At 41.3% G+C, this 22,184-nt stretch overlaps 1 protein-coding gene across 1 annotated transcript in view; it reads right to left on the bottom strand.

Moving 5' to 3' along the window:
- Nucleotides 1–21,895, bottom strand: part of LOC139717313 (dynein axonemal heavy chain 12-like) — a 63,773-nt gene extending 41,878 nt beyond the window's left edge. Inside the window, exons 1-24 of the mRNA XM_071628806.1 lie at nucleotides 21,811–21,895; nucleotides 18,197–18,551; nucleotides 17,642–17,668; nucleotides 16,055–16,244; nucleotides 14,909–14,984; nucleotides 14,005–14,235; nucleotides 13,379–13,502; nucleotides 12,491–12,836; nucleotides 11,865–11,956; nucleotides 11,388–11,566; nucleotides 10,341–10,602; nucleotides 9,428–9,634; nucleotides 8,478–8,599; nucleotides 7,704–7,974; nucleotides 6,912–7,097; nucleotides 6,140–6,340; nucleotides 5,385–5,579; nucleotides 4,701–4,822; nucleotides 3,854–4,016; nucleotides 3,318–3,437; nucleotides 2,609–2,885; nucleotides 1,926–2,055; nucleotides 1,077–1,512; nucleotides 364–609 (exon numbers count right to left, since the gene is read on the bottom strand). Of these exons, the coding sequence (XP_071484907.1) occupies nucleotides 364–609; nucleotides 1,077–1,512; nucleotides 1,926–2,055; nucleotides 2,609–2,885; nucleotides 3,318–3,437; nucleotides 3,854–4,016; nucleotides 4,701–4,822; nucleotides 5,385–5,579; nucleotides 6,140–6,340; nucleotides 6,912–7,097; nucleotides 7,704–7,974; nucleotides 8,478–8,599; nucleotides 9,428–9,634; nucleotides 10,341–10,602; nucleotides 11,388–11,566; nucleotides 11,865–11,956; nucleotides 12,491–12,836; nucleotides 13,379–13,502; nucleotides 14,005–14,235; nucleotides 14,909–14,984; nucleotides 16,055–16,244; nucleotides 17,642–17,668; nucleotides 18,197–18,547 (4,554 nt within the window). The 5' untranslated portion in view covers nucleotides 18,548–18,551; nucleotides 21,811–21,895. The remainder of the gene's footprint in view (nucleotides 1–363; nucleotides 610–1,076; nucleotides 1,513–1,925; nucleotides 2,056–2,608; nucleotides 2,886–3,317; nucleotides 3,438–3,853; nucleotides 4,017–4,700; nucleotides 4,823–5,384; nucleotides 5,580–6,139; nucleotides 6,341–6,911; nucleotides 7,098–7,703; nucleotides 7,975–8,477; nucleotides 8,600–9,427; nucleotides 9,635–10,340; nucleotides 10,603–11,387; nucleotides 11,567–11,864; nucleotides 11,957–12,490; nucleotides 12,837–13,378; nucleotides 13,503–14,004; nucleotides 14,236–14,908; nucleotides 14,985–16,054; nucleotides 16,245–17,641; nucleotides 17,669–18,196; nucleotides 18,552–21,810) is intronic.
- Nucleotides 21,896–22,184: the final 289 nt, after the last annotated feature.

Raw genomic sequence — 22,184 nt, 5'->3', positions numbered from 1 at the left:
AATGAGATGTTCTAAAAATCCCCATTCAAGGATATGCTTGTAAATTGACTGCACAGGGTAAATGGTATCACCTTGGTCTATCAATGGACCAATCATATTTGACCCACTTATACTTGACCTGTAACACAATCTAAAGAAAAAAAAGGCAGTGAGAGATGCAAGAAATGTAAATCAGAGACATTCATTAGCTAGATCTGAATTCCCTTCTCACCAAAGTTTCCTCTTTTCAACTCCATTCAACTCATTCCCCACATCACTGAACAATGGCCCAGCATCTTCTCTCTGATTTTATCTCTTAATTTCTTGCTAATGCTTTTACCATGAAGAAAAAGAAAACTTGGTAGAGATCTCTCCCAGACTTACCAGAATATCCTCATTCTCTTCGGGAAACTTCAGCTTCAGGTTGCCAGCAGCAGCGAGCACAGCCTTCACGGCCCGCATGCCGTAGTCGTAGTGGAACTGGGAGGACAGCTGCTCCGAGCACAGTCGGTACGTGGTCACGATCTTGACGGACAGGTTCCTGGCGTCGACGAAACCATAGGAGTAGAGCATGATCTCTCCAATCATGGCATAATCAGGAACCATCATGGCCACTGTTCTGAAGAGTACCTGAAAGTATGAGGATATATGTGTGATGTTACTTAATTACCGGTAATAGTTATGTCATTGCGATACGGCAGATTATTTGACCACAAAAAACATAGGATGAGATAATACAGGGAATGCAGGTTTTATCCAGAGATAACTTTTATCAAATGATAACTTCATTCAATACATTTTTATTGCCTTATGCAACTAAACTGTAGATTCTACATGTTCTACAGGAGATTTTAGCCTTCCTTTGTTCATATACACCTTCCTTTTTATTTTCTATTCCGACAGACAGACAGACAGACACACACACACACGCAAACACATACACATCTATAACTTCATTTGTCAATTCAGTTTATGAAACAGAGCAAGCAAGCACAGTGCTTACACAGTGGGCCTACAATTGTATAGCCAGACATCAAAATCACTCAATAAATGAGCTTGTCCTATAAACACTATACAATCCACAGCCATATTTCTACCTTCAAGTTATCTGGCAGCTCTGAGCGACCCGCATAGCCAGGGTTCATGGTGATGGCCACGAAGCAGGACGGGCGCAGCACCAGCTCGGTGCCCTCAAAGAGGAAGGTCTCCACGTGGGCCTGCACGGCCCGCTGGATACACAGGATCTGCTGGGCCACCACAGACAGCACCTCCAGCTCAATGCGGTTGAACTCGTCAAAGCACGCCCAGGCCCCGGAGCTGGCCAGCCCCTTGAAGAACTTGCTCATGGCCAGGTAGTCGAGGCCGTCGGAGCAGTTGAAGACCACGCACTGGACGGCCAGTGCCTTGGCCAGATCCTTGGTGGTCTCGGTCTTTCCTGTGCCTGCCGGGCCCTCAGGGGCACCGCCGAGGTTGAGGTGGAAGGCCCCAACCAAGGTGCGGTAGCATCGATCAGTGAGAGGTGTGATCACCAACCTACAAAACATAATAACAAAATATTAACAATTATCTTCCCTCATATTGCAGCCAAATTAAGAAGTGAAAACAAGCCAAATTTTATGTTGGAATCGAAGTTTAACAAGTCAATAATTTTTTTGATCTTAGTGTGGTGTTATGCTTTCAAACCCCATTTCCAACTTAATGATACCGAATATGAAAATGATAAAAAGGAATCATAAATGTTTTATCTTTAAATCACAGTATTAATCAAAGTGACCTCACAAACCCTTACCCTTCAAACATCCAGAAGAAGACAATAAGGATGAATTAGCCGCAATGACAGTGCAAAAAAGTGAAAAAAGAATTAGCCTTGATTTCATGGGAAGGCTAAAAAAAGGGGGCTATGTTTTGATGCCCTCCAGATGTTTACAAAAACAGGTGTACATTACCTTCCCGAGTTTCCAAGATACTCGTTGGCGTATTTGACAGTGGCGTTGGTGATACGGACGAGAGTGTTGCTGTCCTCCCAGTAGTAGCGCAGCTGGGCAAGCCAGTTAAAGTCACTCTCAGCACTGACACCTAACAGGAACGAACAAAACAATTTGCCGAGGTCACATCTCGAAGTTTTGAATGGTCTACAGACAGTCCCTTTCATTCTTCTCATGCATGATTATAGTAAAAGTAGAAATTTTTCGCGCAAGTATTTTTTCATGCTAGGCTGGGTAAGATGAATTTTGCCTGTTCTTAATTCCATGGGATCAAAATATATGACAGTGTTACGTACAACAAGCAAAATATCTTTCACTTTTATTTTCATGCTAGTTCATGTCACGCAGAATGCAAAAAGCTTTCCACGTCCCAAAGATGTCCACTTTTACAGTATCAGTGACAAGCTGGAAGTGACCTGTCTTGACATTGTAGTATTTGTATTTTCATTTGTTTTGTTTGCTTGTTATTTTGCACTGCTCAGAATCTATAGAAAAAAAAAACTTTTATCTCAAGTCAATAAAAAGTTATGAATACATGATGCACCCATTTCTCTCCAAACTATCATTCCTCACTGTGCCTGCAGTTTGCGTACGCCAGTGATGCATGGCTATTCACTTGTCTGTTGCCTAGCAACAAATAGTACCTTGCTCAGCCATCTCCATGACGACATCTCTAGCGTGTACATCGATGGTCACCAGGGCTCCCAGGGTGGTACGAGTCTGCTTGGACAGCTTGCCACGCACCAGGGCCACGATGTCTTGCAGCTGGGACTCCAGCTTGCTGTGGTACTCCCTCAGGCCCCCAGGGCCGCTGCGGATGGCCTCGTGGACCTCCTCCGTCCAGTAGATCTGGGAGACACAGATGACAACCTGGCCGGGCCACTCCTGGACCCAGTTGGCCCTGGGCTCCACTGCGTATGCCTGATTATGGGAGGGAGGGATGGGAAATGAAAGAATGAGATCCAGTGAACAACAGCATTAAGCCACAACTTGCAAAATCATCTCATTGCGAGTTATAAACAAAACATAAAAGTCTGATCATCTTTGCTAATTGCCGAGTGAATCTAATTTGAATGACTGACACAACGATAATACAGAATATATGACTACTAGAAGGATGAAAAGGGACAATTGGATGGAAGGATAGATACAAGTAAAGAATCTGGTTGTAAAGACAAGTAGAACTAATCCAGATACATCACAGGAAATAAGACTAAACTAAAAAGTATTGAGAGAGCTAGACAGAGAAAGAAAGAGAGCAAGAAAAAAAGAGGGAGAAAGAGAAAGAGAGAGAGAGAGAGAGAGAGAATGAGAGAGAAAGAGTGAGTGTGAAAAGTTTTGTGACTATCTTACCCCATGGGCAGCCTCCACCACATCCCTGACACTCCTCAGCATGACATCCTGTACCTGCAGCAGCCACTTCTCCACCGCCCCACGGGCCTCGGAGGTGGAGATCACATCGCTAAGGGCAACCTGGAAGATCATCAGCAAAATACACATTCTCATACATCAGCATCAGCATCCAGCTGGAATTCATGAGCTGTACTCAAAGCTGTAAAGCACCTTAAACTGCCTAGTTACATTGTATGTGTTTCATTCGTTAAACCTAAGAAGAATATACTAATTACAGGAGAAACCAACAATCTAACCCTAAGGTGACAAAAGATGATCTTAACCATCCAGAGAAAATGAATATATGTATAAACACAAAAGTCACAGAAAACTAATGATGAGAAGACTTACTTACATTGAAGAACATGCTTGCCGAAACGTCGGCAGTGGGTAGGCCCGTACATACCCAAGAAAAGATATATGGTGCACCGATAAGCCTTCTAAACACCCAACATTCTACCGCCATAGAAGCCTTCAAAGATTTCGAGAAAACTTACCTTCTCCCCTTCACTGCTGAACATGGCGTGGATGTCCAGTGCTGCATCAAAGTCAAGCTTGGAGATGCCCTCAAAGCACTTCTTGAGGTGGGGCTGGACACGCAAGGGGTCCTTGGTCTCCGACAGAATCTCCAGCATCTCGTCATTGGACAGGAAGAAGAATCTGTTGGGGTTGACAGAGGCAGAGCATCATATCGTTATTAGTTCAGAACCAAGAAAGGCATTGATACAATAGACACTGAACATCATTTACACCTTTCTGCCTCTCAAGCACTGCCTACGATCAAATCAAGTGAAAATGCCAATATATTAGTAATTTGATGGCGTGGTGTCATTGCGGCTTGAAGATTCACAGAGTACAACCATGCCATTCCCAAAAATCAAAAAGGGATGAAGGCCTGAAGACCTGAGACGAGTCTTATGTTCAGGTAGCAAGTGGTGTGAAAACTTATCTCCTTTTCTTTTTCACTGATTGATAGATAGAACATGGACACTGTAAGCAAGGCTCCCTGAATAGTTTTTATTTTCTACTTGTTTCAATGCCAAAAGGTTTGAAATGAGGAGTCACAGAAATGAATGGAATCCACTAACATCCCTTTTGTCTTCAGGTTCCACATCGTCGGGTGCCCGTGCATTGGCCGCTAACTCAATACAATTTGTATTGCGTTAGCGGCCAATGCACGGGCACCCGACGACATACAATAAAGAAAGTTTGCACTCATGGAATTGATAAATGAATTATGCTGGCTTAAAATGCAGCATTTAGACCGTATCACTGTACATTGCAAAGCATTCTCACCACCACATCTACACAAGATACTGGAGCGTTTGGAAATGCGTCACTCACCGAGGGAAGAACAACCTCTTCTTCTCCAGGTACGCATTGAGACCCTTGAGGATGCGGTCCAGGAGGTTGTTGCTATCCTGCAGCTTCTCCAGGATACCGGTCAGGGAGGTGGCAGCTAAAACCTGCAGTCAAGGGGGAAATTGCAAAATACAATCACAATTGATTTTCACAACTGAACATGCTGGCCAGAAAAATATTGATATACTCTCATTTTCTGCACTCCTGCTTCTTGGAATATCCTCAATCTATTTTGGCAAATCTCTTTCATACCTGGAATTTATCCTTCATCAAATATGTATAAAAAAGTATGCCATAGCTACATAATTTTTCCATGAAATGCTGGATAGTATTGTTGTATGAGGAAAACAGCTATGTACATATCACCTCTATGATCCCCCTTAAGAGGTTTAACTTTTCTGTCTTTTGTTTAAGCTCTACACACAATGATTGAACCAGCTAAATAATGAACTCTACTTTTCATGCATGTCTGATACATAACATGACTCTCCACACTGGCAAAGTACTTTATCATACATTGTACATTGCAATCAAACTTTCTTGACTCTAAACCTTCTGAAAAAAACAACAACAACAAAACGAAACTATCAAACCCTAAGCAGATTCTTTACAGCATGGCCAACTAGTGCCAATATCTGACCTTTGTATGAGGTTTTAGACTGTTACCTTTGAGTCCTTGGAGGTGTGCTTCATGACGTCCTTCCAGTGGCGGTCCACCGTCTGGAAGAGCCGCCCCTCCTCCGGCATCTGCTGCATGATGTCCTCGGAGCTGAAGATGGGTTCCAGGTACAGCCACTGGGCCTGGACCTTCAGCCACTCGTCAATCGTCTCTTGAATGTGCAGCAGTCTCTCCTCCCATTCCTGGAATTTATCCATGGCCAAGGACATTATGTTTGAATAGTATTCGATGCAAATTTGGTAAAGGGTTAGTCTGAGTACCACTGAATTTGAACCAGTAAGTGCTTAATTTTCAATGTCAAAGCAACGCAGAACTTTCAAAATGCAAATACTTTACATCGTCAGATCTGTCTATAGCGGCCACCAAAGGGAGATGAAAAAAAGTGGTCATTATAGACAGGTGGCTGCTATAGACAGGGTTGTTATAGACAGGTGGCCGCTATAGACAGGGTCATTATAGACAGGTGGCCGCTATAGACAGGGTCATTAACATGGCTTCTCTCTCGGGGGAATTTTTAGTGACCGTACACGGCAGGTGGCCACTATAGACAGGTGGCCGCTCAGGCATGTTTGACTGTATGTCTCTTTTTCACGCCATATCATTATTCTGCAGAAACAACAAACTTGGTATAAGTAGCAATGAGTAAACCAGCAACACAATTCTCTAGGGTTGTATGTCACTCAGGAAAACCTGCTATTGTAGTATGACGGGTCCTCACTAAACCATCTCACTCCTACTTTACCTTGATCTCTTTCTCAAACGGCTTGATGAATGGGGATCCCCTCATCGTCTGGGTCTTCACGATCTGGTCATCGAGCATGGTCTGGATCTCGTCGACCGAGGCCAAGATCTTGACCCCAGTGTCGCGGTAGGCGGTCAGACCGAACTGGACAGTTTCCCAGTCGTCCAACATCCTTGCCATAGCCTTCTCCAGGGAGTACTCCTGTTCAAGTTAAAGAATGAAACAATTAAATTTTCTTATTGCTACTAGTTCAAAATCAAAACAAGTATTAAAAGAACAAAAAACATACAGTCTACATAGAAGCTACATACACATGACTGCACTACAATTTTAATGTACGATATCTAAATACAATATAAATGTAACAGATTTTCATATAAATCAAGAGACAAGGGGAATTTTCGATTTAGTATGTGTCAATGTATAACAGCTACAATAAAACAATGCATTCACAATATTGTTTACAACATCTACGTATTCAAATGACCCATACTAGCTGAAAAACAAGAAATCATAATCAAATAAGCAGTTAGGAAGGAGAAGTGTCTAAAAAATTGTTGGCCATATGCTTCCTTGTAAAGCATGCTGATGAGAATATCTGCTTGCAGATGATATAGCACAGATACACTGTAGGAAATTTTCCATTACATCAAGTGAATGTGCTCTAAACAATGCTATGATAATTCCACCAACAACATCTGACGGCACAGAATTTAGCCGAGAAGGATATTACATTGCTTTCTTTGATAACGAATGTCTCAAAGAAACTGACCTTTGTAGCTGCAGCGCTGATGGACTCAAACTTTTCCATGTAAGTGCCAAGGTTCAGCTTGAGCACCTTGCGCAGAGTGCTCCCCGAGTCCGGTGTCAGGTCGAAGCCGGCGATGTCCGACATCTTGCTCCAGTGGCGGGGCCTGATGCCGGGGTTGCACAGGATGGCTATGGTAGGGATGTACTCCTGTTGAATAAGGGACAAACATATGTATGTAAAAACATGAATCGAAGGCTTGCTATGCAAAAGATATTTTCAGGGTACAGTACAGAATAAGGACTAGAATCTGCTCTGCATGTGACTCCTATCTGCCCAGAGCATGTTTGAGAAACACTTTGCAATACATTAATCAACAGCCAGTACGCCGCAAAAATGCAGCGAACATGCTTTCTCAAACTAAACCATCAGCTGTGAAGTTCAGAATCAGTATAAGGTGGTACAAAGCAGATATGGCAGAAGACATGAATATTGTTTTTAGAATCAACAGAGCAATTATCTAACCAGAACTTTGACCCTCTTTTACATGAACTGTAAACCGTTTCATGAAATGGTTACCTCAAGTGATTCCTTTTAACCTTTTTTTTCTGTTTTCTGTTTTTCACAGCATGGCATCTTGCAGGTGACACTAGCTACAGATTACCATCCTTCATCAAATATGTGTATTTCTATTTCTATTCAATAGAAGGCCAAATCAGACAAACAAACAAACATCCACACACACACACACACACACACACACACACACACACAAATTGGTTAGACACTATAAATGTCAACAGTCAATCACTTTACCTTGAATTCCTTGATCTGCTCCTGCACAGTGTTGCACACCTTGATGGCCGCCCATCCCGTCTCCTCCTCTGCGGGTTTGGTCTCCTCCTCCTCCGCCGCATCCTCCATGCGCTTCTTCCTCTTGGGCGGGGCGTTGCGCTCCTTCTCCGCCTCCTCTTTCTTCTTGGCGGAGACGAAGCCCTTGGTGATCTTGTAGATGTCCCTCCAGTACTCGTCCGCCTCGCCCTCTATCGATTCCGAGTTCAGCTCGAGGAAGGCGCCGTCCATCCATCTGAAATTCAAAAAACAACATCACAGATTAATTTCATCAATGCTTATGCAGTACAACTTGACTTTGTCTTCAAAAATAATTTCTAACGTAAAAATGCTTTATTTCATTGTGGTCTCTTCTACCAAAGAAGCTTATGAATACAGTGTATATGCATATGACACAAACACCATCTTAAACTCTTTAACTACACAGATATTTCACTTTGCATGACAAATGTGATGTGATGATAGAGGACCACAGGGCAAAACATGAGTGCTCAATATTGAATGATGACTTATGGGTGCAACTTTATTTTCTGAGAACAAACAGTTTCATCAGCAGAGAAAATTAATCAAGTATGCCTCTAGGGGATACTTGGATTACATATGTGTTATTGTTTTAAAATCTTCCATTTCAAGCCCACTTACAAATTTTTATGAAACACCAACAGGAATTAAATTCGATCATGAAGCCACGACTGTCTATGCAATAATATCAATGACTAGTCTTAAAGGCAGACTCACTTCTTCTCTGCCCTCTGCCACTTGACGACCAGGCTGAAGAGTCTTTGGTAGGGTTCTATCGCCGCAGTAATCTGCTCAATTTCTGGATAGTCTGTCCCATCCCACTTGAACAGCTTCTCCTCCTATCAAACAAACATTTACGAAGCAAAGCAAGATCATGTTAGTCATTTTGAATTGTCAATCACAATGCTTGATGACAGATGATACCACAATGGTCCAGTAGCCTAGATGGTAAAGTATGTATGTTCTTTGTTGTGTAAGTGTACTATGATCTGGGATATAAAGTCAATATTTCTCTGTCTGAATTTACACACAGTCATGTCAGTACAGAGACAGTCAAAAATAATAACATCAAAATTTCAGCCTCTTCTGCCTACAAAGATGCTATGAATTCAAGGATTCAAGTAACAAAATTGTTTTTTTTGCAACTGATTAACAAATTGCCGTACATCAATGTAAATAGGGCAAGGGCAATTTGTCAATCAGTTGCAATGAAAACATCTCGACGGAAGAATGTCATAAATTTGAAGAATTGTTTTTGTTGTGTGCGTCGCTACATCCTCTGCTATAAAACTGTGCAGGATTATATTTTAAGCTCAGCTACTTCTTGCTTTGAAAAAGCATACAAGAAATCTCTCACTTAGGGAAACAAATACAAATCATTGCATAAATGACTGTAACCATTTGTGTGCCTTTAAGGTTTGAGCAATGTATCTTTTTAGTAGTGTTTTATAGCATTTTCTTTTTCAAACACCTTCATGTCATACACCAATGGCTCACTTGAGCCTTTGGCTATAAAAGGTGAGCTACAGAACAACAATAGTGACCCCCCTCCCCCTAAATAAAAAGAGAAAAAACTAAAAAGAGGGCAGCTTGGTCATGCCAAATGAAGACTACAAACAAAATCTGACCTTATGACCGAAACAGTGGCCCAAGCATTTGCGGCTCACCTTGTTGATGAAATTGATGCTCTCCTGTGCGTCAGCCAGCCGCTTCTGCACGGCGCGCACGTCGTTGACGTACTGCACCATCATGTCCAGCTCGCCGTACTCGGTGAACTCGGCCACCCGCTTGCGGATCTTCTCCAGCTCCAGCATGACCTTCTCCCGTTTCTCCAGCAGCTCACTCTCACCCTTGCGCTTGGAGGACTCCACCAGCTAGGGGCAGGATGGGGAATCAATGGAGAGTTCGTTAGATTTGGTTTGGTTTGGTTTGCTTTGCTTTGGTTTGGTTTGGTTTGGTTTGGTTTGGTTTGGTTTGGTTTGATTGGTTTGGTTTGGTTTGGTTTGGTGTGGTTTGGTTTGGTTTGGTTTGGTTTGGTTTGGTTAGATTTGGTTTGGTGTGGTTTGGTTTGGTTTGGTTTGGTTTGGTTTGGTTTTGTTTGGTTTGGTTTTGTTTGGTTTGGTTTGTTTTGACTTGACTTATAACTGCATCTTTCTCCAATTGCATTACAAGATGAAATGCAATATATGGAAACATGCTATCAAAAAATATACACATATCTATATTGGAAGAGTCAATTTCACAATGTAGCAGGAAATCTCATACACATAATAGCATCTGCCAAAGAAACGCATTGTACATATTATCTTTATAGGAGAGATAAAAGACAACTACCATCATAGGATGGGGTTGACTCTGATAGAAGCCCCAACATGGACAAGATAGGAAAAAGTGAACGTTAAATGAAAGAAAAAAAGGATAATTTATTATCTATCAGTCTGTGTAGGTGTGTATTTCAGTGAGCACTTGAGGCAGTACATCGGGAAACTGCTCCAGTTGGTAATTTGAATCTGGTTGCATGCTTGGTTTTGCTCTTTGGTGAAAACACTGACACCATAGAATTGAGATTGAACCAATTACCTCGTCGTTCTCATCGAAGACTGGCTGGATGTTGCTGGGCCACATAAGCACCGTCTTGTTGAGCTCGATGTGCTCTGGCTGGAAGAAGTAGATGTCGAGCAGGAAGCTCATCCTCCGCGTGCTCTCCCCGATGCGCTCCTTCAGGCTCTTGATGCCAGCGACGCGGGCGTTCTCGATGTAGGCGATCATCTCCATCATCTCCTCGGAGCTGTCGGGCAGCTTCAGCGCCCGCTCCTGTATCGTCTCAAACTCTTTGCAGATGCTAGAGACAGACAGAGAAATGTAGTAAGATGACAATGGTGCTTCAAGGGATGGCTGGGAGGTTAATGCTACAGCTTAACATCAGGTATGGTTTCAATGTTTCGGCATTAGGTGGAAGTGTCATCAACCAACTTATCTTTCACAATTTCATTAAAGTTTAGCATTGATGTTGCCTGAAATCGCTGAACTAAAGTAGCAACAGACTGGATGTTAAAAAAAAATAGAGGACAGAACACTTTTATAAGAAATTATTTGATAGAGTATGGACATTGATTTGGTTTCATGTTGAATACTATGATGTGGAGGATGAGAAGTTTATGCTTCTTATTTAGAGATGTAGATATCAGTTGAGAAACAGAGAACACCAACTACCTGGATTGTGTCAAGTAGTGCATTTTTCCCGATATGACTTGCATCTGCTTTTTCTTTTTTAATATTTGGAAAATAAAAAACCAAATCAAAGATTTTTTTAAAAAATAGATGCGACTTCTGTGTTGATGCTATCACATACCTACTTCAGTATTGTGGGTCGTTTTCAAAAATATACATATACAGAAACAGCAAATATGCAGAAAACAACTCCACTCCCCTTATAACCATAAAGTCCTGTGAAACTACAGAAATCATACAGCTGAAGTGTAAAATGCCACAAAAATGGGAGTATTTGTTGCAGACCCGAAGATTTTTATCAAAGAGGAGCAGCATCAGCTTACATGTAAAATTGTACACCCCTCTGTAACAATGCCAATTGACTCAAGAATGGTATCGTAAAGATGCACTCCTCACTTTTCGTTCTCTGTCCTGTGGTCGGACGCGACTCGCTCCAGGAGCATGTTGGCGTAGCTGCGAGATTTCTCTGCCAGGCCCCTCTTGAGGTCCTCGCAGTCGAGACGGATCATGTCGAAGTGGACGATGCTGTCCAAGCCCATGATTTCCTTGGCCAGGGAGCGGAATTCTTGAATGTACTGAGATATAAAATCATTGCAGACATGAAGATACAAATGTCTCATTCTGGCTCGGTATAAGTACACTACTACTCCCCTACAGCAGATACCAGAAATTACATATGATAATTTTAAGCAAGCTATCTATTTGAGAAATATGCAAAATATCATAAACATGAATTAAATTTTGCCAGGAAAACATACTTGGTACATCTGAATAACAAATATTAATCTTACAATGTTTGCATGCAAAATAATTTGAAACACATTTTCAATGCACACTCTGTGCTGGGCAATGGAATGGTTGACAATTCCTTACCTTGCAGTACTCTTCAAATGTGTGTTCATCCTCCAGGAATTTGTTGACTTTGGACAAAGCTTCTCCATTGCAAAGATGTTCATACTTTTCAACTGAAATGTAAAAAGAAATATAAGAATGTGTTTTCAATTTCTCACAACATGAAGTGGTTCTAAAAAATGTATGATTATTAGTACAGTACCATATTCATGAAAGAACAATGATTGTATGAACTGAAATCTAATATGAACATTATATTTTTTGAACATATGACAGTATTCGATCTAGAAAAGCTGATTTGCACAGTCTTTGATATCACACAATGTGGGAATGAAAATGAAAGACTTTGTACACTTCAATTCTTGTAAAGTGACTAAACAGGTTGTTGCTTTAACTAATAACATCACTATGTAGAGATGTACGATAGTGAAAGTGTTCGAGCTACAAATTCTGACAACTGTTTTTAAAAATCTAACTAGTTTTGCTATCTGACATCATATATAGACAGACTGACAAAAATATTTCCACTGATGTTCCCTTTAAACAACTTTTGAGAGATGAAAAAGTTTTCAAGTGCATTGCTGATGGTAGCCAAGCAATGCCCCTCCAAACTAAATTTTCCCTCCTCTGAAATATTGTTCACTTACGGTAGGAGTCCAGATGTGCCTGGGGGCCCTCAAAGTTGCGCTTGCAGGCCTCCTTGAGCTTCTGCCGCGCCAGCGACACCACATGCTCGGCCACCATGACGTCGATGCTGCTGAGCTCGTTGGTACCGGACAGCCAGGACTGGACAGTGGGCACGCTCTGCATGGTGCGGGTCAGCTGCACCACCACGAAGAGCAGGCATTCCTCCAGGTCTGAGTAGTAGGGGTAGAACTCCATCTTGTCGTTGTCGTACGTCAGCTCCATCTTGAAGATGGGCAGCTGCTGGGTGTCCTCCGGGTCGAACAGCTCCACCCAGGCCTCGATGGAGCGGACAATGAGGTCCTTCAGCTGATGGTTTCAAAGAGAAGGACACACAAGTTTGTAAACATGGTGGAGAAAACATGCTGTAATACACTGATCATACCTTCATTTTCCTATATTAAAAAGCATTTTCATTTTTGAAAAAAAAAATGTAAATTCACAAGAGATCTCTCACAAATTCATAAGATTTCCTTTCTTTTTTAATTTGTTTGACGTTTGAAAGGTCTGCCACAAAGATATTCTGATAGGAATACAAAACAATTTTGTATCTTATTTCAGAGAATAGGCTTCTTAGTCATGCACTCAGTCATATATTCAATTTGTGCAACAGCCTACTTGTCTACATCTAAAGAAAAAAAATACAATGATAATTTTAGTTATTGAATTAAAACCATTAAACTTTTTGTCAACAAACACAAAATTGAGAAGAGACATTTTCTGAGATCAAGGAATAAAAATGTATACAAAAACCCACGATGGAAAGTTCAATGATATGATATACTGTGGTGACACAAGAAAGTGTTTGTTGCATTGTTCAGATAATCCCAGCAGTGGGTTCCTTCCCCTACCTGGTTTGATATAAGGGTGGAAACGCTGCAATAGAAATTCTCTAGTTTATCCTGCCGGACATCTGACAGCCTCTTGCGATCCACAAAGACGTTGAGCACCTCGGGCCACCAACTGTGCATTAGTCTGTGATTGGAAAAGCAAGAAGAACATTACACGTCTTGACTCACTGAAATAAAACACTTCACCAAAAGGTGAAAACAGACATATCATCTTGTAGCAGCATCAAGTGACTGTTGCTAGCAGATATGTGAAACAACGTGAAAGCGTTACAAACAAATGAGGCTGTCTGACATGATATAACTGCACTTTCAAGGTCTTGGCTGTGAGATCTAAAACTTGCATGTGTCTTGATTTTTAATCTCTTCACCTACCACAACCTCCTATGGACACCATAAAATAGCAGTTTTGGTTAGCTGGTATGTGATTACGAATATCATTACTTGGTACTCCTTATCTGTGAATTGTCGTTAATCTAGTTTTTTAATACAAAAAACTTCTTCATGACTGCTTGACTTGAATTCACACTAACACTTTGCACCTTTACTTCAATGCTCACATATGTACCAAACAATTTTCTGTTTGGGAGGGAACCTCCCCCCCCCCCCCCATGGGTCATTCTTCTCACCTCTCCTCCATCTTCTCGCACTCCAGTATGACGTTGTTCTTGAGGTGCTCGCACTCCACGGGCCCCTGCGCCCTCTGACCCCTGAGGTCCACCAGCAGGAGTTTGCCCAGGTTGGACTGGCACATGCCCAGCACCATCTGCATGCTCGGGTGCGTGATGTGCAAGTTGATGCGCATCTCCTCCACTGTGTTCAAGAAGTCTTCGTGCCATGGGCTGGAGTAGTCCAGGCCACTGGGGATAGGAATGATAAGAGAAGGGGCTTTGATTAAATCCTACAGGGACCACCATCTTGAAATGCATTTGACATTGTATGGATAATGGTATTGACAGATTTAAGCGCAGATTGAAGACACAATATCACCTCAAAAGCATTAGCCATACTACTACAGCACATACACATAAAATAAGAATGACAAGTGTATTTTGAAAAATTTAAAATCCAACTTTCAATCAGCAATTCAAGATATTGCACAACAAACATCGTATCTGCTAGGTACAAATTTCCTATTTCAAAGACCCATCCCACATGGCAATAATCTGCTTCTTCACAGCTTTCCAGCATTAATACATATTCAGTGACAGCATCAAAACAAGGTGACTCGAGCGTATGAATCAAACTTTCAGCACGTACATATGCACAAAATATTCTAACAAAGAAAACTATATGAACTTAACCAACAACACCAAGGGTACATTTCTGACGTATGCAATGAGCAATAAAGAAATATCGGTAGCATCTCAGCCAATGTTTTTCCCTTTCTGACCTCTCCTCCCTGGTCATTCATCAACCCATCTTATGATATACCAGAATTGTTAACCTGATGCCTCAAACAATCTTTCACTCCTACACACTTTACATATTCCCAATACAATACATGGAATCAATGGGTAACTGAATACTCACACTGGTTCCTGTGGAGGTTCACCAGTGGTATCATTGTCCAACCCTCTGACATCTGGCTTGACCAAGACATGTTGCGCTGTGAGAGACAAAAGGTAGAAGTTGTCATGGACTAAACACTTAATGAACATATGCATCAAATCATTAAAACACAACAACATCCACTCAAATATAAGCATGTCCACATAACATACCTGCTAACCCTATAGCTCAACAAGCAAGAACAAGTTGGAGTACAATTTGCAAAAATGGTGACTTTTGGCAATCTTCCATACTTCACTCTATTATCTGATGGTCACATCAGAAAATAATCAGTACAAAACAGGAACAGTTGGCAGGTATGACATATGGACAAATTTAACAAATTAAAACCAATATTTTTCTCACTGGACACTGAACACTGCTTCCTTCAACATTGCCTTTCTTGCCTTTTTCAAAAAAGTACCAGTACAAATACGTAAACTTGTATATTCTGCATATACTCATTTTCCCCCAAATGATATCAGCACTATTTTCAACAGAATATCCGAAACAGGATGAAAGTTATATGTAAAACACTTCTGTCCTGATGCAAATGATATACACATGTACCAGGACGTCGAATAAGACGTCCTGGACTGAGTACTGAGTACTGAGTACTGAGTACTGAGTACGAAAGTCTCCGTACTCAGTCGCCACGTCTGCACTCAAGCATTGCCGCGCCGCCGCGCCTGGCGACACTCACGCCAGTAATCGCTCGCATTTCAGCATTCGCATGGGTCGTTTGACATCGCATTTAAATCCATGATTTTAGATATGATGCCTCAAACCGATTTTGCTCAAATTTCGTGAGTAACTAGGAAACTTGTGAAGCTTTATGGACATAATCAAGCGAATTGCCGCAGTCCTTTCATTTTTGCGTTGCATTGCAAAAAAGAGTGGAGACTCCTTATAAGGGGTGCCCCGGGGGTTACTTATAAGGGGGACGGGGTTACTTATAAGGGGGACGGGTTACTTATAAGGAGGGGCCCCCCTTGTGAGTGGGTTTCCCGAACTGAGGTATATAGGTTGTTAAAAAACATGGAACTGCAGCAGAATATTGAAATCAAAATTGTCTTCCAGCCGAAAAAAAAAATGGTGCACTACGAGAGCTCAAAAGGGCGTACTTACTCATGGATTTCTTCATGCTGCCGTGGAAGTCCACCTGGACCTCGCCGAAGAGCTCTTGGATAGTCTCCAGCATGGAGGCAGATTGCTGGAGGTGGCTGGGGATCAGCTTCAAGATTTTGTCGAAGCGCTCCTGCTCCATGTCGGGGATGGGTCCGCTTTCCACGCACTGCTTCATGTACTGGTAGTTTTGCTGGTGGGTTTCAAGAGCAAAATGTGCACGAAAAAGTGAGTTTTTGGCAGGCTTACACCAAACATTCCAACCCCCTTTTATTCCCTTTACTGTATCATATCCCCTTCCCGCAAAAAGAAAAAATACAAAGAGAAAATTTGAAATATCTGACAAAAAGTACAAATTTGCTGAAAGGACACAGTAAAAATGAGTTCTAAATAATAATGATATCATTTGAAAAATCCTATACCCCAGATAATGCAAACTTTTACAAAACCCATATTGCATGGACCTTTTTTTTTTCACAGACTACACACATGTACACAACACACAAACCCACAAAAATTTGCTGAAGGCCACAAACCCAAAAAGCAGCTTACAAGTGTGTATGTTGGTATATGGAACAACACATGGTCTTTTATGAGGAAAAGTTTCTTTTGTAATTTACTGTAGTTATCTAATTACTAATTCATTACTTTAACATGATGTTTAAATGAACTAAGATTTCACAAAGGTCCTGTATGAAGCCTTATCAATCAAAATGAAATCAAAGAGAAATTGCAAATTATCAAGGGCAGTTTTAAACACATTAGGGTTTTAATCTCCACAGGAAATCAGCTGCCATTTAGTGCTTTCTTTATTCTTGTTCACTTGAGTTTTCCTATGAAGTGAACAAGTCTTTACAAGTCTGTGGCATTTGGTGTTAAAAAAAAACCCCAACTCTTACAATCATGTCACTGATGTTAATAGTAATCTATGAAACACAAGTTAATACAGTAGTCAGTGGTTTGGAGAAAAAAAGGTGCATTCACACAATTTATCACACACATTGGAAAGCATATACATTGTATGACAGTATTTCTATTAAAAAGGAAACACTGAGAAAGTGACAGTATTGCAGGAGGATGGTTTGGGACTTTTAAATGTACACATAATTGCTCAAGGAGATTTACACTCTTTGAAAAAAGAAAGAAAGAATTGCAAGTCATTAAAAAAAAAAACGTGAGTTGAAATGTGATGTATCATGCACATACCAAGAAAGAGAAAGTATCGACATATTTCATTGAAAGTGGATGTTTACAACCCTGTGAGACATTAAATACACAATATGAGACTGTGGGACATTCAATACACAATATGAGACTGTGAGACATTCAATACCGGTACACAATATGAGACTGTGAGACAAACAACTACAACAACATTTCACATGTAAGTTTACTTTGTTATTGTTTTTGGAAGCAAATGGGTGGTGGGGTGGTGAATGAATTGAGAAAGTGACAAATTAGTATTCAGATGACATACACACACAGATAGGATATTATACATATCAGGAGGTCAACACAATACAAGTATTTGTGCCACGATAGCTTTGGGAATGATTACATATTGTGTTGACAGCAAGCACACTAACTCACCCTTGTCATCCGATCCTTACTCATCATCTGGAGGGGCATTCCAAAAATGTCAAATATGTATTTTAACAGAGGTACGTGTACCATATAAGATATCCAAGTTTTACACTCAATATTCAATATCTCTTTGTCAAGAAGGTACAATGTATGCTAACACATTCCTTTGTACATGTTTAACCTAGAAGATAAGTACATATTATATGAAGCATAATTTGATATGTATTTATGTAATTGCATGACTCTGTATGACAGAAGTTTTTAATCTAAAAAAGAAAATAATAATAATTACATACAATTTGTACACGCTCTTAACACACACATGCACAATCATTTCTCTTCTTTAATACAACAGTGACAATGATAATAATACAGAGTCTGGCACTATACTGGTCAAAATAGTCGTAACTGTTTTTAAAACAGCCATGTTCATTTAGGTAATTATGAAAAATGAGTTGTCACCACACAACAACTTAATTACCTAAGTAGAGTATGCTCATCGTAATTGGCATTTAGAGTATCACATATATCTTTTTGTAATTTCAGTGGCAGCCAACTTACTGTGATGGGATAGTCTGGGTCCTCTGACAGGAGTGGTCTTTTCCTATTCTTCTCTTCCACATCTTCCCTAATCTTTTCTGCCTTCTGATAGATTTTCTCCGTCAGTAGCTGCTGGGTCTCATGGGCTCTCCGATGTCTCATCAACTTGCTCTTTGAGTAGTCTCGAGAGTTTCGACTGGACAGCACGCTGGCAGGTGTGTTGATCGGCGGCAGACGTGGCTTACCATTGACCAGATGTGACCCTCCATTCTGTGTCTTGGTCCCTCCATGGGTTGGGCTCTTGGACCCATGGGTGGGCCCACCATTTGCTGTTCCATTGTGCACAGGACTATGACCGTTGACCCGGGACATTTTTCTGCACCATAAAAACAGGGCGCAAACAGAAAGAATGATACTTGTAATTTATGTAACACCAATGGTACACATAGTCTATACTGCAATAATGTGACAGGCATATTTTACATGGCAGCTATCAATCAATGCAAGCTTCAAGTTCAAACGGCCAACTGAAATGTGAGGCACTGTGTTGATGGCAGTGTAGACAGCCACACACATGGTTGTACATTCTATAGATAGCCATGGTACAGGTCGCTGGATTGATACAGCCACACGCAAGTGACTACTGTGTGAATTTACTACAATGAAAATAACCCGTATTTTTTCTTACATTTCAATAACTAACGTACAATATTTTCTTAAAATGCTTTCAAATGAGGGGTAAATTACAGAATACCGGCAGCCAATCACGGAGAGCGCAAATCGCTCTGAAAAGAGCGTAATTACGCTTGCCGATAGCAACCATCTGAAATATTAATCCGATCTGCGATACGGTCCGTGATTCGGCTGTCGACGATTGCATTTGTTTACGTGTGTTTTCTTTGCTCTGTGCGATGAGAAGTGTGGTATCTTACGTTGTTCTCGGGGGTTTTGGGGGTGTCCCCCGAATAATGTAGTTCTAGATCCTGACGGTGCTAGTCTAGATTAGCCGTTAAAATTTACCCGAATTTAAGATGAATACTCACGTTCATGGGTGTATGCAAGGGGGGGTCGGGAGGGTCGTACGACCCCCCCAAATTTCCAAAAGGTCCACTTTTTGTGACAGACATTTATGTTTTTCGAGGGCTTTTTACCCTGTATACAACAGGGGAAAAAAGTGACCAGGTGGTGTTCTAGCAAATTGTCAAAAACGTCGTAAATTTCGTAACTAAGTTTTAATCTGCCATAACTTATTTCTTAGGCTTAAGCCGCCCTGCCATGTTTATTATTTTCCTGTCTCCCATCAGCAACTCATCGAACTATAGTTGCCTAGACTACACACTTACAGCCGGCCCTATTACTCGCGCCTTACCCTATGACAACCGCGGCCGTTTGAATTATGGCCTAACCTATATTGTCCTGTAAGGAGAATGTTATAATTCATTTTGTACTCATGTTTTCAACTCCTGTCCTTTTGGATTGAGATTGAAGTGCATATTCTACTTCCTTACTACGTTTGGAGGCAAAGTTAGGCAGGATTGACTAGCTCTGGGAGTATTGTCAACTCTGGAATACTTGTATTAAAGGTCCGCAAAACTTTTTACTATATACTCTAGGATTTAATAGGAAGGTGTAGCTAGTCAGCAACTTTTTTTAAATGCAGTTTTCAACTTACTGATTGACAAACTTGTAAGTGACCAACTCAGGTTTTATCACCAGTTTTAACATAAATGAGTTTTTCTAAGTATGCCGAAAAAGTCACTTTTGTATGCACCAAATGGCCCCATTTTAAGATATAAAATTCAAAACTCCCCACCGTGGGAGGGGGGACACCCCCCTCCCACACCCTCCCCTGCTTGGTCGCTCCGCTCCCTCGCAAAGGTAAAGGTTCAAAAATTGTGATTACGACCCCCAAGAAAAAATCTTGGCTACATCCCTGGACCAACTCAGGTTTTATCACCAGTTTTAACATAAATGGGTTCTTTTCTAAGTATGCCGAAAAAGTCACTTTTGTATGCACCAAATGGCCCCATTTTAAGATATAAAATTCAAAAACTCCCTACCGTGGGAGGGGGGACACCCCCCTCCCACACCCCCCCCCCCCCCTCGGTCGGTCCGCTCCCTCGGGCTCGGTCGCTTCGCTCCCTCGCAAAAGGTCCAAAAATTGTGATTACGACCCCCCCAGAAAAAATCCTGGATACACCCCTGACGTTTTTAGGAGTTGAGGATAGTCCGTATCCTAGAAATCGATAGCAATTTAGGTGAGACTAGAAAACAATCACTTATCTAATTGCTGGTGCTAGCTTACAGTAGAGCTTACGCACTGTGTGGGTGCTCTTGACAGCCCACCATGTTGACTCTATGCAGTCGTACAACAGTACCTACACACAACAGCTTATGATGCGTACGTGTGCAGTGGTAGCGCGTATTGAGTCTGCAGAACGCGCGCATGTTTACTAGCACAGTGTACAATACGTATAGCAGTTGAGTGCGCACATGTCTCTTGACAATACGCGTATACGCGCTGCCTTGCCAAACTAGTGTGTAGTGTGATTGATCGTGAATGACTTGTGTCGAAAAGAGATGAAGGAAGGAGGATGTCAGCTGTGATGACGTCATCACGTTTAAAATAGTTCCGTCAAAATCGGCTCAATTTTCTTTATCGACGATTTACTCGAGATATCTTGATTTAGAGCAGTTTTCCTCCGAAACCACTCAATTTTCATAAAAATTGTGTGGTCATGCTACTTTTTGACGGCCGTTCCGTTCCCGGGCTTTTTGGGGGCCCCAGACGACGGGAAAGACGAATTTCAGCCCTTCGGGCTGAAATTCATCTCTAAGGGAGAGCCGCCGGAGGCGGGGCCTTCGGCCCCGCCTCCGGCGGCTCTTATACGCACCAATATGCTAATTTATATGACGCAAAACCGGTATTCTGTAATTTCCCCCAAATGAGGGCCTAAATCAGCTCCCATTGTCTTTTCTCCTCATGTTCTTTCGTTCGGTCTTTGGACTTTGACCCTTGTCACAAACGTTCGTCTGTTTAAACTGCAAGTTTTCTCTCGAAGATCTTAATATTACTTCCTAAAGAAAGGTCTTGGGGATTTGATACATTCCAACTCCATGATTGACCGTATGTTGGTTAGATTCGCAGAGTTATTAAACGTGTTAAAGAAACTAAGTTAAACCTAACGCTAGACAGCTGGAATTCTGCCATCGGGCATCTGTCTAACGACGTACCAGTACATGTACATTACTCTGGCACGAAGCCTCTGGCAGATACTTTTCTTCATTCTAGATCTAGCGTTAATACTTTCTGCATTTGTAATTTAGTAATCAGGCCATTCCATAAATACAGAAATATCAGCAAGAACAGTGCGGTTGCATCTTCATTTCCATTCGTTCGCTAAATGTGGAGTTGGTGTAAACCAGTGGCAGTATCCTACGTCCTAGGTTCCTACATTGTAGCTGCAGGTCCACGCACAATTTGTATAGCTGACACCAGTACCAGCGGCACACGAACACTTCGCTGCGCTGGCCGTCGCGCCAGCCAGCAGGGCAAGGTAGTTTTTGCATGGGAGCTGGAACGTCAACACAACTACGCAACATGTCCAAATCGGCTAAAACCTCTGAAAACTTACCTGGTGAGATATTTCGTATTCGGTGTACACCTGAAATATTTCCATATACTTTTCAGGCTATGAAATACCAAATGTCATCGAAGACATCATTTTCAGAGAGTAAGATATTCGCCGGGCAACTACGTCTCACATACAATTTTTACGAAAGATTCCATTAGATTCGCGTCGGTTGTTAGGGTGAATTTCCGGAAAGACCCGAGTATACACCGAAGAGTTAGAAAACTTCGATTGATTAAACTTACTATATAGAAAAATTTATAAAAATATTTAGGCAATATTTTGCCTTAATAATAATATAATTTTTATTAATCAATTAAATTCATTCTATTTATTTACATTTTATAATATAATCAATTAAATAAAATTATTTATTT

The sequence above is a fragment of the Diadema antillarum genome, unplaced genomic scaffold, assembly GCF_040938485.1.
Source record: "Diadema antillarum isolate AM-2024a unplaced genomic scaffold, OU_Dant_1.0 scf00000074, whole genome shotgun sequence".
Lineage (NCBI taxonomy): Eukaryota > Metazoa > Echinodermata > Echinoidea > Diadematoida > Diadematidae > Diadema > Diadema antillarum.
Note: the sequence above shows the minus strand (reverse complement) of the source record. Positions and strands in the feature narration are given on the sequence as shown.